The 17,819-nt window shown below is 38.1% G+C and overlaps 1 protein-coding gene across 2 annotated transcripts in view; it reads left to right on the top strand.

The window, feature by feature from the left end:
• Positions 1-463: 463 nt before the first annotated feature.
• rgs6 (regulator of G protein signaling 6) overlaps positions 464-17,819 on the top strand; it is an 83,736-nt gene continuing 66,380 nt past the window's right edge. For both annotated transcript variants that reach the window (XM_075459606.1, XM_075459607.1), the window contains exons 1-2: positions 464-554; positions 10,866-11,185. In XM_075459606.1, the coding sequence (XP_075315721.1) occupies positions 10,958-11,185 (228 nt within the window). In that variant the 5' untranslated portion in view covers positions 464-554; positions 10,866-10,957. The remainder of the gene's footprint in view (positions 555-10,865; positions 11,186-17,819) is intronic.

The following is a 17,819-nucleotide window of genomic DNA, read 5'->3' on the forward strand; positions in this document are numbered from 1 at the left end:
TCATCCAGAAGCCCCGTTTTTCAGAGATGGTGATGCCAAAATTTGCTCATACTACAGGCAACATGGCTCCATCCTAGAAGAGGTGGTAAACTGTCCTACCAGCACTACAGATCTGTCACCAATCAATGTTAAAACATTATGAGTGTTGAGTCACTGAAATCTTCATCAAATAAGAATGATGGAAACATTTTGTTTTCAAAACATGTTTCCTCAATCCCCAAATACTGTAATTTATTTAAAAAAAAAAGATAGGATGCAGCACAGCACAATTTTAAATAAAGTATTTGAAAATAAGCGCATTCCTATTGCGCCTAAACTTTTTTTTGGAGAAAGTGTTGTTACAGAAACGTGTTTGACTGGACTGACTATGTTAGTGTACGTGTGCGTGCGTGCGTGCGTGCGTGTGTGTGTGTGCTACAGATAAAGAGAGAGCGAGAGACCTGCGTCTGCTTCCTCCCTCTCTCTGCGCTCTGTGAGGCGTTTGTTGGGTCGGTGGTGAAGCCGCTTCTTGGCTCCGGAGCTCCAGCGAGTGATGAAGATAAGCGGGCGCTCAGGTGAGTTAGAAGGATGGAGGGAGATGGGAGAGACCGAAAAAGATGTGGAAAGATTGAGGAGTTGGTTTAGACTAAAGAAGAGGAATAAATTAGGACTGGATTCTTGTTGCGCTTTGACGCTCCGCATGCAACATTGTGAGTGCGGCGATGTTTTTAGAGTGATGCGCTGGATGATGTTATTGCACGTTTCAGAGGTGTGTGCGCGCGCGCCACGGAGAGTCATGAATCTCTCCTTTGATTTGGGGGACTTCGTCTCCTCAGTTAAGTGACACAGGGAGTGCACCAGTGTTCCCGTGGAGGTGTTTATTTGTTTTCTTGTGCGCGACAAAATGTGAGAAATATGGAGAGGTGAGGCGTGCACAGTTCACACTGTATGTGTAAAAATGCATGCCGCTGTCTGGTGTGCGTTCGACAGTGAAAGTGCGAGTGTGCGCGTGTGTGTTCGGGGAGTGGAGCGTCCTGAGAGGATAAATAGGCGGATCTGTGTCAATGTTCCAAAGTAAAATTGTATCATCACCACCATCCATCAAACCCAAACTCTTCAAACCGACATAATGATGGAGATTTAAACGGTCTGTGTTTATGATACCCACCACACAACAAACTGAGATTTCTTGTGATCATGTTATGTTGTGTCTATTTGAATTAGACAGGACCATAGGTGGTCTTGTTTTTAACCTTTGTCTTAGCATGTCTTGGTCTGTCTGATTAGACTTTGGCCCCATCCCAACTACTTTTCTACCCCTTCATTTTGCTGAAGTAAGGTGACCCTTTTCCTTCAGAGGTCAAGGAGTATTGGTGATCTACACCTTCAAATTGAGTGTTGGGGGCTTTTGGATGGCCAAGAATCAAAAAAGGGGATTGAGTCGAAGCGAGAAATTAGGAATTAGGCTTTATTGTTAAGTACATGCAGAGACCTATTTTTGCATTTTTCTGGGCATATGTTTATTGAATTTTTTTTTGTTTATAGAGTTATATGCTGCAGTAATGCATGTATTTGAAATAAAGGGTGCTTCCCTTTTGCTTCCAACTTTGTGGTAACAGCTAAACATAATTCTTCTCTTTTCTGAATTTTGGAGAAGAACCCCATCTTATCCCCTAATATTCGTGACTTGTCTCAGTAAAGCTCTCATGGTTGACTGAATTTTTTTCCAACCAGGTTTACTTCCCCTTATGTCACACCCCACCCACAATGCAGTGCAAACTGAAGCGCTCTTTTATTGCATGGCTTGAGGTGCTGTTTTTCTTGGGGAAAATACGAGGCTCTGTGATAACATTTTTGTTTATTCTCTCTTCCTTTTAATTAAATGTTTGTGTTCTCCAGCATGCTGGAACCAAAAGTTGAAACTTAATGGACTGACAAATGACACTGAATGCTGCTTCATCCTTAGTGTTGTAATATGTTAGTTTATTACTTTTTTAATTTTTTTAATCCAAACTGATGCATCACAAGAACAAAAGTCACACAATAAAACAAACTTACCAACTGAGGCAGAGGTAGATCACCAACTCCTGACTTCAGGGGGTAAATTGATGCTGTGTGATGGTGTAACACCAAAATCTGTGACCTGATTAGGATTTTCAGCTACTACAGTTATTTTTAGCCCAATTTTTGCCTTGATTGTGGCAGTTGCTCACAAATATGACAAAACTGTAGCCTTTAAAGTCTACAAATATCATCTGTGAATTGTGGAGGTTAGTATGTAATATTAAACAAAAAATATGCAAACATGCTCAGGAACTATAGTCTGGGAGGTTGTTAGTGTCATATTAACAGACGTACAGAATACAGAGGGAACAGCTTGGCACAAACCCTGATGTTTGTTGCACATGTTTTTTTTCCCCTTTAAGAGCATAACATGTTGAGAGGAGAAACCTTTAATAGTTTGGGTGCTGCATTACCATTACCATATTTAAAGTTTGTCTTAAATGTTGAGTTTGACCTTTCTGTGATAGCTGCTGCATGGAGATGCTGCAGGGAAATGAGAGTTTCCACACTCCTATCGATTGATTTCAAAATATCTGAACATACCGAATGCCAACACACTCTGATTTGTTTGACGGAATCTAAGATAACCTGAGACATTCGGCTACAATAAAGATAAATACGATTCTGCACTATATATATATCTAGCACTTTGCACACAAAACTCTATAAAAACAGACAAGACAGATGATTTGAGAATAAGGAAGTGACCTCACAAGCTGTATCAACACTCCTGGTCATATTACCTTTATTGTTATGGTTCTTTTCATTGTGTTGTGGTTTCTGAAGCTGAAACTTCCCTGTCAGCATTTCCAGCGGTGATGTCATGAGGTCACTAATGGGAAGAATAAAGATATATATAATGCTCCCAAATAGAGGTCAAGCAATGATTTCAGGCCAGGGAAAGTCAATGTTCACATCTCTGTGAGGTGGAGAGTAGTATAGTGACAGCTGTTCGGAGAATATAAAGGGTTGTCCTTGTTCTTGTAATTACAACATGGAGGGCTTTAATGACTTCATAATCTCTTCACTTTTATGTGTTGTCTTTGTACCTAAAATATGAAAAGCAATTAAGAATGTAAATAGCGGAAGGTCGTTGGCTTAACCGTTGGCGTCCCCAGTCCATGTATCGAAGATTCCTTGTGAAATACACTGAACCCCACATTACCACCAATGAATTCACTGGTGTGTGACTGCGTGTACAGTAAAGAAAAAGCCCTGCATAGGCTGAAAAACACTGTGAAGACTAAGAAGGCTGTGTTAATGGGTGAGTAGGCTTCAAACAGACAACAAGACAAGAAAAGCTGCATTAAAAAAAAATCATTTTCTCATTTTAAACAATCTTTTTTAATCAGTGCCAAATTACTTGGCTCAAAGATTTTTTAGCCACAGAGCAGGTAAGAAGGGTCTTTGACATGTTTATGACCTATTATGTCTGCACAAGAACCAAGTGGGGTCTGTGTCTTTAGTGAATTACCTGCTCCAGATTATTAACAGGTCCTCTTGTTGTGACACCAAGCCTATTTGCTGTGCTCTTTGTAGACTGCTTTGATCCTTATTAAAATGAGCTTGCTTTGATAGGTCCACAGTGTTAGTTGCTCACCTGCTGAGTGGACCACTTCTATCAGCACCTTTTCATGATTGTGTCCTCCTGCTTATTTACCTGGTTTGTAAATCTGGCCCATAAATTACTGTAATCATATCAATCAAAATTTGTCAGCTTCTCAACAAAGAGCATGTTAACAACTTTGAACAATACGGAGCAGCAGTTGTGGTGTGAGCCATCTCCAATCTGCCCCACCTCTTACCGCTAACCGCCACATCTCAATAAATCACTTTAAAGAAAATAAATATTTAGAGCTGCTGAATTCATTTTTTATGAAGAGATGCTTCCTTTAGGGTTCTGTTTTGCTTAATTGACATAAAGACAAACTTGTTTCTGATACCGAATTCCAATATGGGAAGAAGATTGGCACATTAATGCCCATGGAAGTGCTTTTTCTCACATAGCTGTTTCTATATGGAATCATAACAGATGGACTAAGTCCCTTTGCTTTGGAAGCAGTGAAAGAATAGCTTTCATAAAGTCACACTTTGTTGCATTCCTTTTAGCTTTATCTTTTTTCAACATGTAATGACTTGAGTTTTCCTCATCTTTTTCTTCTTTTAATTCATTGATATGAGAGCAATTTTGACAAATCAAACTCAATCAGCTTTCTTTGCAGCAAATTAAAAGAAAAGAAAGAACTTCATAAAGATTTGTGGAGCTTGATGGTGTCCTTGATTTGTGGGCGTCCCTCACTGGGAAACAGCCAGACATCCAGGCTTGCCTGGAGCATGGTGGCAATGGGTGCTGCTGAAATTGTCAGCTGCATGTGTGTTGCACTGTGGAGGGTCCAGAGGAAAAGGCATAACACAGACTTTGGAAACAGCAGGAGATCTCGCTCTGCATTTACTCGCTGTCATCACAGCATGTGTTGAGATGAAAAAGGTCGAGTAAAGAAAGGTTTGGCTCCAGATGTAATCCTGTTAATTTGGAGTTCCTGTACAATATTTGGCTTACATGAAAAATCAATGTTGCTGATTTTCTATCTGTCATGTCTTGAAACTGGGCTTCTTGAGCCTTGAATTTTGTCATCTTATTCAGAGCAAAGAGTAAATCACTTTTGCTGTATTTTTTTCTTTAGTAATCCAGCAGGAAAAAAAACCAAGCTCAGATGTTTTGACTGATGCCATCCCCTGTGTACAATTTCTTATAATCCGTCCTGTCTTTCATTTCTACAGCAGTCGTCAACACTTTCACTAATGCTGCCTAAAAAACTTGTGTGAAACTTACTGATGTCATAAAATCATCCATCCATTCATTCATCTTTGATAAACTCTTCATCCCATGCAGAGTCATGAGGGGGGCTGGAGCCTGTCCCAGCAACCACTGGGCAAGAGGCAGGATACACGCTGAGCAGGTTGCCAGATCATCGTGGTTATGAAATCATGCAACATCCTCCTTTTTTTTTCTTATCTTCTCATTGTTTCTCATTTTCTTCCCCATTTCTTCTCATTGTTGTATAAAAATCTTATCTAATATAACAATAATGATAATGATAGTCTTTTCATTGTTGTATGATGTCTGCACATTCCTTATATTTTACAACCACACCTTGAAAACAGTTGGTATGCTGTGTAAAATGCAAATAAAAAACCGAATGCAATTATTTGCCAATGCCATAAACCCAAGTTTTATTCACAATAGAAGATAGAAAAGTGAGAAATTTTACTAAATCATGAAAAATATCAGCTCATCTTGATTTTGATGGCAACAACACATTTAAAAAAAAAAGTTAGGGCAGGGCCATTTTTACCACTGTGTAGCATCTCCTCTTCTTTTAACAACAGTCTGTAGACATCTGGAATAGGATCTGTATCTGCATATTGGATTAGGGCTGCTCAACGTTTCATGATATGCCAAATGTTTTCAGCTGGTAAAATGGCTGGACTACAGGCAGGCGAGTCCATCACCTGGACTCTTGTAATATGAAGCGGGGATGCTGTAATAGTTGCAGTATGTGGTTTAGCATCATCCTGCTGAAATGTGTAAGGCCTTCCCTGTAAAAGGTGTTGTCTGGCTGAAAGATTATGTTGCTCTAAAACTTGTTTAAATCGATATACTGATGATACATTTCCAGATGTGTAAGTTGCCAGTTCAGCGGGCCCTAATGCACCCCCATACCATGAGAGATGCAGGTTTTAGAACATGGCACTTATAAAAAGCAGCACGGTCCCTTTCCTCTTAAGCCCTGAGGATATTGCATCCATGATTTCCAAAAAAGAATTTAAAATTTGGCCACATCTGACCACAGAACAGTTTTCCACTTTGCTTCAGTCCATTTTAAATGGGCTTTGGCCTGGAGAAGATGGTGATGTTTCTGGATCATGTTCACATATGTCTTCTTCTTTGCATGAAACCTGCATTTGTGGATGGCAAGGTGAACTGTGTTCACAGACAATGATTTTTGAAAGTGTTCCTGAGCTCATGCAATGATTTCAGTGACAGAATAATGTCTGTTTCTGTTGAAGTGCTGCACGAGTTCCTGAAGATCATCCAGTACTGATTTTAGTCCATGTCCCTTGTGCTCAGAGATCTCTCCAGATTCCCTGAATCTTTTGACAATTTTATATTCCGTTATATTCTTTGTAATCTTATGTTTAGGAGCATTAAAAAAAAAAAAAATTGATTCAAAATTTGTAGATGCAGTTTTTTGCAGACTGCTGAACCTCTGCCCATCTTTACTTCTAAGTGACTCTGCCTCCCTGAGGTGCTTTTTTAAATACCTGATCATACTACTGACCTGTTGCCATCAGACTTTTTACTTGCAACATGTTCTCCAGCTGTTTCTTTTTAGTGCCACTTTCTATCCTTTAGTGCCCCTGTCACAACTTTTTTGAGACGTGTTGCTGTTATCAAATTCAAGATGAGATCATATTTTTCATGACATAGTAAAATGTTTCACTTTCAACATTTAATGTTTTCCATGTTCTATTGTGATTAAGGTTTTTCTAAATTTGCAAATCATTTAAGTCTTTTTTATTTGCACTTTACACAGCATTATAACTTTCTTGGAATTGGGATTGTAATTCCAAAGTATCAAATCCCACGCGTGTTTAATTTTGATCTCAAGGTGACCTCATCTGACACTAGAAATCCTTTAAAGCAATTGAGCCGAATAAATCTCAGGTGGTGAAGATGAGACGATACGCTGAATCTTTAAATCACTGATTTATCCAGACTGATCAGATGGGAGTATTCAACCTTAACATTTCATTTATATGCAAAATGAAGAGTCAGAGCTAATCTGGTTGTATTGATCCCGGTTTACAAGGCCACATGGGTTCCTGGGAGCATGATAGAGCTATGGGAGTGTGAACTTGAGTGTTACAGGGAAACAAATCAGGCATTTTGTTGCCAATGTGAGCTGGTTTGGAGTACCAGTCAACAGATGGTATGTTTGGACTAAAGACAGCAGGTTGGAAGCCATTAACTCTGAAATGTACTCAGTCCTTTTCTGATTTGCAGTTGCAAACAAATGCAACATTTTCCTTTTTTTAACAGAAGCAGCCCTCTATTCTGGAGCTCTGGAGCCCACACACCGTGTGTAAGTCCTCAGAAAGAAGTGAGACAAACAAACAGCTGGCTGATGAGACTATTGATCTAAAGAGCCAGCTGACATGGAGCTAAATGTCTGTGTGAGTGGCAAACACAGATGCGCACAGCTGGGTTTCAACTTCAGAGGACATTACATTGGCTTGCACTCATTACCTGGAGCTTTATAACCTAATGAAACCACTACATCACCTAACTCCAACCCAACATTTACGTAAACACAAAGAGTATGATCGAATAGATAAGAAATGACCTCATATTCTCTTTTTCAAAGCTATTTTCCTTGACCTCATTAGAAACCACCATAAGGTTATGGAAAATGGTAGAAGAAATTCACATACACATAAGAAAAGATGACTGTGCTGTAATGAAAACGTGACCACACTGTTATTAAGTTGTGATGTGTCTGTAGTAGTTCAAATACAGCTGTTTGAAAATAATATTCCACAAAAAGCACTTTGATATTTCATCTTTTTGGTTTCTATCACATTGTTTCAAAAAGGATATGACACATTTATGATGATATGATAAAACTAGACACTGCTTTATTATCAATGTTGGTAATTTAAAATAAAAGAAGAAAAAGCCAGAAAAGTGAAAGCCGTTGTTACAGGTTGCTCAGCTACACCTATTTCCTCTATTTCCATTAATTATAGTTGGTATGACTCTATAGTATCAAAATCAAGCCTCGTTTTGGCTGTAGCAAAGGATTGTGGGATATAATTATCTCCATGAGACATGGCAGCTATCTTCTCATCAAATGTGTTTTTACTGTGCCTAAAAGATGGAATTTAATTAAAACAAAAGGAAAAACATTAGAAAATACAATTTTAATTTAATTTTTAATTAATTTGATTTCATTTTCTTTACTGAAGTGTTAAAGAGTTTTAGGTTTTGTTGTACTATGCACCTCAAGGTCACTGTGTTTTGGTGTTTCTGAAAGCCTGTCATGGTTGTAGTTTAAGGCTTGACCAAAATGCAGGCAGAGCTAAGAGTTATGCAGATGGAGAAAGGAAAAATACACCTTGATAAACATAGCAAAGCCATGCAGGGCAGGTCATCTAGAAACAAATTCAGCAAAAGAAGTCCAACCAAAACCTCAAACAGAGACTGGTGATAAACTGTAGCATCACCAAACATGGCTGAAGATCTGGCAGAAAAGAGAGAAAACCAATGGATATACAGGGGGAGGTGATTACACAAGTGGATGCAGGTGAGTCAATTTTCAAAGAGGAACAGGTGGTGAGTGGCAGACAGGACCGAGAGGAGACTGAATAGAAAAGCTAACAACAAGAGAAAGAAATTATCTAACCAAAACATAGATCATGAAATATTCCCCAAAATCTGATGATAAAGCCTTTTAAATTACAAACACGCATCCCTCTGAGGCAAAGTCATATTTTTTCCTGCTTTTTGCACACCTTGCAAGAAGAGCCAACAGGTATTGTGCCAATTCAAACAATTTGTTTTGGAATATAGAAATGAGGAGCTAGAGTGAGCTGTCAACTGTTTAGATATAATTCCGAGATCTTTGTGCATTAGAATCTAGCTCTAAAGCTTTCATGATTTAAGGCAATGCTGCGCCAACGTGGTTTATATTAACAAATTAATTTGTGAATAATCAGACTGCAGCAGGGCAAACTTGGGGTCCTGTTCAGGACATCATTTTTCTGAAATAGTCCCCTGGCAGGTTAATACAACCAGAGTAATTGGTGTGTGCAAGTCAAAGAAATGGCCGGAGCTTCATTCATTGTTTATTTTGTGTGTGTATAAGCTGTTTCATATAAAAGGGGTTTATTCATGCATTTAATGGTTTTGTGCGACACTACGGATAATGTTTTATGTTTATCATCAGTCTTGTGATACAGTATGTTGTATAACTGGAGGTTCTTTTGCATTTAGCCTTTCTACATACTTCCTCCTGTGTACTTGCATGACATGGCTTGAGTTAGTTTTACTTCAGTCCATCTAGAAATTGAGTGAGAAAGATGCCACCTGTTGTTTAAATAAAAAGTTATGGTGGTGAAATTTTCTCTGGGCTTTAGATTGGATTTCTCTTTGTCTTCTTAAAAATATTCTGTGACAACCTGTGAGGATGTATTTATGAATATAGCCACTTTCATGACTGTCAGTTTCCAGTGGATTAGATATAAGAATTATGTTAACTGAAATGGAAGACTTGTGGTTAGGTCTTGAGCCATTTAATTTAATTGAGAGAGGTCTTATTTTTTATTTTATTTTCAACTTAAATAACACTAACAATCATGTCACATATAGCTGAAAAAAGACCAGCTGTCTGAGGTTGAATACTATGATTGAATAATTTTTGAAAGAAAAACTTTGAGTGGAAAGTGACTTAGTCACACTTATGCTGTGGATTTGACCTGCTGGAACAATGATGCAACATCAGTCGGCCAAGGAAAGGGACATGAAGAAACGTATGAGGACTTCATACTGACAGCTCTTGTGTGTTGTCCTCATTTCTCTTCTCTCTCGAACCTCCTTTGAACATTTATTCTTTCACCAAATCCCAGTTCATATGTCCAGACAACAAAATCTTGACAGCTGACAGACTTTTAAAAGAGGGCTGACAGTTCTGAGTAAAATGATACTCAGAGCGTATAGTATGTGTGTCTACTTTTGGTATGGTATTGGTAGTTTTTTGGTCATGTTAGCATGTAGCCAGGGGTTTCAATGCTCTCTATACCTAAAATTGAAATTTTTTTCCCTTTTCTCTTCATTCACTTTTTGAGTAATTGATATGAATAATGGTGTTGTTTCCACTTTAAATTGATTATATCCAAACAGTGATTTATTTGATCTACCTAGATAAAATGCACTGTTGTTTAACTCAGTGTTTCCCAACCCTGGTCCTCAAGGCACACAGCCCTGCATGTTTTCCATGTTTCCCTGCTCCAGCACACCTGATTCAAATGAATGGGTCGTCCTCAGGATTCTGGAGAGCTTTAAGACCTGACCCAATTATTTGAATCGGGTGTGCTGGAGCAGGGAAACATGGAAAACATGCAGGGCAGTGTGCCTTGAGGACCAGGGTTGGGAAACACTGGTTTAACTGATAGTACAGCTGAAGATCAAGGCTTTAACTCAATAAGGGAAAAGGTTCTTTGTTAGGTCCAATATGTTTTTATTATTTATTATTTCCTTCATCTCAGTTGTATATTCGTAAAAAAATCGGGAAATTAGTCTAAAAGTCTAAGAAGCTGAGTGAAGAAGCAGATACATTATTGTCTGTTTGTACAGCACATAATAATTTCTGGACATTTGATCAGATTTCACAAACGCATATCAAAGATTCAAAGTTTTTTTTAAATAATTTCTTATATGCTGTACATGCATTTAAACCCACACAATGGTAACCAAGGTTGTTTTACTGTGTGCTGAACAGCAGGTAACTATATATAGAGATGGTTTAAAAACCAAGGGATACAAGAAACAAAAAGCTTGCACGCGATGTAACTATATTCTCAAATGATGGTGGCCCGGGAGAAATGGTAGAGATAACGGAGAAAATTAAGAGAATTTATGGTTCCTCAATTACATCCTTCCTGTGCCTCCTGACAGAAGACTGAGAATAAGACTGATGGGAGACGGGAGGCCAGCGGTGAGTTGTATGGTCCAATTAATCTCTCTATGTTTCTCTTTACAGCAACCTCCAGACACTGAGGAGAGAGCACAGGAGGACATAAAGAGAAGAGAGGATAACTTGACGTAGGGAAAGACTACTGAACGGGAAACTGTATGATGGCTGAGGCACCTCAGGAGCAGCAGCATCATCAGCAGGAGGAGGAGGAAGAAGAAGAAGAGGAGCAGGAGCAACTGGCGAGGTCTCTGGAGACAACAAAACTAGATGAAGTGTCTAAGGAGCCAAGGAAGGTTGGCAAGCCATCTCGCCCTCTGCTGTCCATGAGGTCCATGAGCATTGTGGACCCAGATGATAACTCTCCCAACATGATTGTTTACAGAAAGGTAAGAGCATAAACAAACTCATATCTTTCTGATGTGTCAAAATCTTAAGTTTGTGATGTTTTGGTGCTGCTGAAAGTGAGCTTGTAATGACTGCCGTTGGCCTCGGTCATTATTTAACAGACGTAGTTGTGAGGTAATCTCAGAATATTTCAGAGCAAAATGGTACTTTTGCAGAGGTAGAGTTCCCTGAATGCCATTTGTGATGCTTCTGACTCGCGTTGATTTCAAACAAGTGCATACAGAGTGCTGTGAGATAGGTTTAAGAGCTCCTTCTGTACATACTGCAAGTGTTTCAGAGCACTGTGTTTTTACAGGCTTAGTCATCAGACCACCTCAGGGGAAGGCTTCACAAATCAGAATACAGAGGTGTGTGCATTATTCAGATGTCAGAGTTTTGAGGAAGCAGTTATGTTTCTTACAGTTATCCAAATGATGTTATGACCACAGGGTAAGAACCTTCACAGCTCAAATGTCTGAGACAGAATTATTACTTTGTGTTGTCTATTTCAGCAGCAACCAAAGTTAAAGTCTAAATCCTAGTTGTTTTTCTTGCATAATTAAGCATTGCAGTGACTTTAAATTCATTCCCAGAGGGTCTTAAAATCAACTTCAACCTAGACAAAAAAATAATGCTACATGCACATGTAGATTTGTGATTCATCATTACTAAAGAATTCAGTTCAAATGTTACAGAAGACATCAGCTGAGCCACCTCTGGTCTCAGTGGACAGAGGGTATGGCTCATTAACTATCAGTTACTGGGTTCTTAAGGACCAGATCTCTGGTATGTTTCTTCTTCACAACACAATTAGTTTTGAAATTATGAATTGGTGTTTAAAGTGTCGCACAAACGTGAATATGAGAATTGAGATTTTATTCTATTCTAAGGATATTTTATGGCTGACCTTGTTGTGAAAGGGGAAAGAATATACAGTTTGTCTGACAGAAATCGATATAGTCTGTCAGTGTATATCTCACAAAAGTGATTTTAAAAAAGGGAAGAAATAGATCGGTTGCAAATTAAATCTTATTCATCATGTATACTAAAATACATTCTGTGGTGGAGAGTTTAAAGAAAAATTAAGAAAAGGGAAAATTGGCTAATTATTTCAACTCGCCGTAGGTTTTGTTTGTAATGGAAGAGAGTTTTTCTTTCTACTTCTAAGTGCTGCAGTGTGAGCTCAAGTTCATGTTGACTTAAAACAAAATCTAAGTGCAGCATAGTCATTTGCATTATACAAGTCGGTGAATATTTTCAGCTCACTGCTGAGGAAAAGCCTCACTAGTTGACAGGAAGAGATGAAGTCTGATAAAGGCACTATTTTGGAGTGAATTTACCTTAAACTGCAATATTTATTGTTCAACTCTGCCTCAGTTTGTGCTGGTGTCAGCAGGAAGCCTTAAACTTCTGTCATAGGTAGCTTACTGGAGAAGTAAACTGAGGTTTGGATTGAAAACTTTTTGATGTTTTTTAAGGGTTCACTCTCTTCAATATTTGTGTTTGAGGGGAATCTATCCACTCGTAGTACGAGTGAGGATAAGTAAACGATCGGTATTAGAATCTTTGTTATCGTAGGTACAACAAAATAATAAAATTAAATGATAATGGATGGATGGATCTTGTATTCCCCACACTACTTTAAACTGAAGAAACTTTTTTTTTTTTTAAATATTAACTTGTTTTATGACGCTGAACTACTCGATAATTGTAAGATTGCAAGTTTTTAGTTGTTCCTGGGTCAACCTATAGCATATTTCATTAGTATACAATTCTATAGGTCTTAAATGTGCATGTTCGAGCAATGCAAAGCAGCAAGTAGGTACATGTTGTACCTGCTGGTAGTTCAGAAGCCCAACATGCAACATTTTCCAAACCCTAACAAAGTAGTTTTGGTGCATCACTCAGATGGACAACTGTGTTGTCTCACTTTAACAGAGTAGTGATTGTATACAGAGTGAGTTAAATATCGTATATATTTTGTAATCTATTTTGTCTGAGAGTTTGGATTCAGACTGTTTGAATGAACTTAATACCTCACCTAGAAAGACAAGATACTTGTATATAGTTTCTGTGAATTAACTGCAGTATTTTTGTTTATCAAATATTATATTGGTAATCTGCATTGTACCGCAGCTGTATCTGAGTAAAGGCCATTGCACTTGTGTTGGACAATTGTATCGCATGTATTTTGGAGCTACAGAAAAGGGAAAAGTCTCTCAACTCACCATTTTTCCCTGTGACAGTAGCAGATAAAGAAGCAGATAAAATGCCTGTATGATTTTTAAAATGTATTGGATAGAATTAATATTTCACCTCCCTTGTAGATGATGAGGAAAAAGAAATAAGAAAAAGGCAAACTAAGATTTCAACTAGAAAGATACAAAATACATTATATTCAAGCGGTGAACTCATGCCAAATTATTTGAATACGTACAGTCCATCAGGCTTTAAAAATCTTAGTTTAAAGAAGCTCAAGGTGTAGCAGGAACGAGATACCAACAGCCACTGTTGACTTTGATAAATGAGGTCCTGATGCAGGTTGGAGAGAAGTGGTATCAAGAGACTGAAATCCAAAGAAATAGGAAAACTACATACAGTATAGTGTAGGAGAGACAAAGAACTGATTGTGATGGCAAAAAGATAAGTGAAGGATAAAGGAGTTGGAAAGTGAGAAACGGCTGCAGATGGATGTTACCCTGCCTTATACCTGGAAATCTTGCAATTAAGGTTACTTCAAGTGAAAAGCAGATGACACATTGTTACCTGGCTTAACAGTCACTTAGATTTATTTTGTAGTTATGATTTACTTTGCTGTTTTCCTTCATGTAGCATTTCAGCATGAATAAATCATTGTTAGACCCACTTTAAGGGGACAAAAACAACCCTAAATAAATAAATCTGTTTGTGTAACATTGTACCACAACTGAATGAACCTTTTAAGTGTAGAGAGATGAAGACACAATCCATCAGTTTTGTAGGTCATATTTAACGTAAGCCTTATTTTGACTAAATGGCGTGATATCTATCATATCCACCAAATTGCATTCATACTTGCATTTGAGAAGAAATCAAGTAAATTCTATAACACACGCTGATTAAAAATGATAGTTTCAGTAAAGTGTGTGCCTCTTTGGGTCAAAACTTGGCTGTACTGCTGAGCTGATTTAGTGTTTTCTATCACTCAAAAGGCTTTTTTGTGATGAAATGTCTATGCCCCACACTGCATTCCCATTTGTCTTGCTGATTGACTCGATCATCCTCAAACACAAAGTGGGAGAGAGACACACAAGTTGCGTTCATTTTGAAAACTTTTGAGACTCAAAATATTATGCTCTGATTTTTAACAGCACAAAGATCTGTTTGAGAGCTTGGAGGGAAAATAATGGGAGGACATGAGAGCCTCGACTGGGTCAATGCTTGAGGAGTAATTGGTATGAGAAGTGGTGCATCCCTCCAGAGAGCCATATCGGCTACACAATTGGAGAATGAAAGGTGAAAGACTTCAATCCAGTTCTTCCCTTTCTTTCCTTTTTAATGTTTTTATTTTTTTTGGGGGGGGGGGCTGTATGTATGCATGATTGTTCTTTCTGCAATTTTAATATTTTTGATACTTTGCTAATGAATTCAATACTAATTCCATTTGAATTTATTTAGTTGTATTCTCATTTATATAGAGGAGAAGGTCCAATGTCTTTAAGGCAACTCGATGCTTGAAGATGAATGACTATTCTTTTTCTTCTCTAGATATTTTCCCTAGTCAGCATGCAGATAATATTAAAGTGAGGAGATTCAATGCTGTTCACAAGAGCCAATTGTGTTGACTCACAATTACCAGCATGAATTTAAACCTGTCAACCATCATCTGCTCACGAATAGTGTGTTAGTGTGTGTGTGTGTGTGTGTGTGTGTGTGTGTAAGATAAGCAAAGAAAATGGAATGCAGTATATTTGTATGCTGGACTGTGTGTGTGTGACTTCCAGCAAATTGGATATTTCTTTTTATTATTGGGTGGTTTCCAGTCTAACAATAGCAGCTGTTGAACTGCAGGCCTGTTTACTTGGCATGCTTTTCATACAAATACCTTTTTCCATATGCCTCTGAGCTGCTGGAACATGCCCTGAAAGAGCTCAGAGGTTTCACTGCTGCCCTTAGATGCAGTATCCAAACTTCTCAGGTTTGGGTGCTGCTTCAAAAATCTGCAGCACATGCATTTTCAATCTATGAATAAGAAATATTTGTCCAGTATAGTACATGGTTAAAGGATAAATGCATCTAAACGGGCCAACAATGCCAACATTTGTTTACCTAGTTTAGAATAACTCTTCTGTTCAAATGATTATCATAGTATGATAATCTAATAATGTCTGAAGTAAGTTGCCCACTTAGAAATGTGATATTTAAAAGATCTGGTCTGTCAGATGTTCATTTTTCTTTAAGTCTTCAAGCTTTTATGCATTATGACAATATGTAATTGTGTTTTTAAGATGTAGTCCAAATCCAGTTTGTTTCCAAGACAACAGTAGCCTATGAGAGGTATTGCACAGACTCGATGTTAGAATGGCAGCTATTCATGTCCATTGCTTTGTTGATTGTAGAAGATTGAACAGAAAGCACAGCACATGTGAACATTTTGGTCACGATTTCTTGGTGAACAGCAAGCTATGAATCATGGGACCTGACCTACAAGAATGATTTGGGTACAGAAAACATCTCATACCCCACCTTTAAATGACCCCTTTTACTGTAGAACTACACAAATTATATTTCACAGTTTATATTATCTATTAAAACTCCTGTAAAGAGTTCAGTTTTTATTTGTACAAAGTGTATCAACTGTACAAAAGTGGTCTACACAGCTTTAAAAACAATTCAGTCTGATTTAATGTATTTATTTAAATGGTTTAATAGGTAACGCAGGCTTCAAAAGGTGATTTATTTTTGTCTTTGTGAGCTTTTCAGCCTCCTTATCAACAATAAATTCCAGTCATGTCTAGTCCACGCAATCCAGTGCATATTTATTAGGCAATTTCACATGGCAAAGATGTTCAGTGGTGAGCAAGACCATGAATCATAGCTCACTTCACCTCCACGCAGCTCTCTGATGAGCTCTGTATCCAAGCAGATACAGCGGCTCAAAATTGTAACTTTGATCACGTAGGAACGCCCTCACTCATTCATTTTTAGGTGAAAGTGGCTGAACAGGTTTTCAATCTAGCGTCTTGCTTTATTACTTGCTGCAAAGATGGGGGATATATTTATCTTTGTAAAAAAAAAATATATATATGCTGGTTGATGGTAGATGCAATGCTGCAGGAGAACATAAAAATAAAAATCAATGGCATTCTTTTCAATAGTAGAGAAGTTAAATCTATACTAAACTCTGTTACAACGTAAATAGAAAGGAATATTGGTCTGATAAGAATAATGTGCTCAAGTACAGACTTCTGCACTTACAGTTGCTATTTTCTCCTTATGGATGAAGAATGTTTCCTTGTGTGTGTTCATGTATGCTTGGATGTAGGTTTGTGTGCTGCTTGTCACTTACCGAATGACTAAGCACATGTAATCAGTGGCGTTGCCTGCAGATATGAGGGAAGAGTTCATCACAACAGAGCAGGTAGAGCACTGCAGGGTAATCAAATCAAGGTGATGGGGAGAGGCTAATTGGAGTAGTTTAAATTGCAAATTTTTAAAATGACAAGATGATCACTCATTGCTTTTTTCATTTAACTCCTGATGCCTTTTTGTGAACTCTTGCTGTAATGTAGTTATGCAATCCTGAAATGGAGAAATATGGAGGTCATTTTTGGCGCTGACACTGAGAAGAAACTGCCTTTATGTCAGGACAAGCAATCCCAACCTGCTACTAAAAAAAAAAAAAACACTATAAGCAATATTTTGAAATGAGTTTAACAGCTTCACCACAAAATTGATTGAAGTCCTTGTTAAAAGTCATAATTCAAGCCTATTGAGGTTGGCAGGAATGAGCTCCTGTGAAACTGAAGAAGCCTCTGACAGAACATACTTTAGTTTGATCACTGTTATGTAGAGGGTGTGCAACACTGTCGTTAATGTTGAGCAGCTTTTTAATTTTTCTTTGGTAAATATGACTCGCTCTGTGGCAGGGATGCAGTTTTTTTTTTTTTTATTTAATTATTTTTGCTGCTCCAATGGCTGCAAAGAGAATTGCACTCTTGACCACAAAAGTATAGATGTAAAACATCTTACTTCTAGCATTGAAGGACCTAAGCTGCCTCAAAAAATAAATTCTGCTCCGTCACTTCTTGCCGACATTCTCAGTGTTGCATTTTCTGTTTAGTCTGTTGTCCAGCTAAACCGTTATGCTACCTCTTCGTCTCCCAGAATGGGAAATCGTGTTCCGCTCATTTCTTCTAAATTAATTTTAGTCTTGTTCAAGTTGAGGTGATTGTTCCCACACTATGCCACAAGCTGGTCAACCAGTTCCCTGTACTCAGGCTCCTGTCCACAACTGTCACAGCTCATAAGTGCAAAGTCAGATGACAGGAATTGTACTGTAAGTCTGAGGTATACAAAGTGAAGAGAAGTTGTGAGAGAAACCTTCTGTGATGCTCCTGTTCTGCTGTCTAACACAGTCTCTCAAACTGTGGTCTG

This window comes from Odontesthes bonariensis, chromosome 24 (genome assembly GCF_027942865.1).
Source record: "Odontesthes bonariensis isolate fOdoBon6 chromosome 24, fOdoBon6.hap1, whole genome shotgun sequence".
Lineage (NCBI taxonomy): Eukaryota > Metazoa > Chordata > Actinopteri > Atheriniformes > Atherinopsidae > Odontesthes > Odontesthes bonariensis.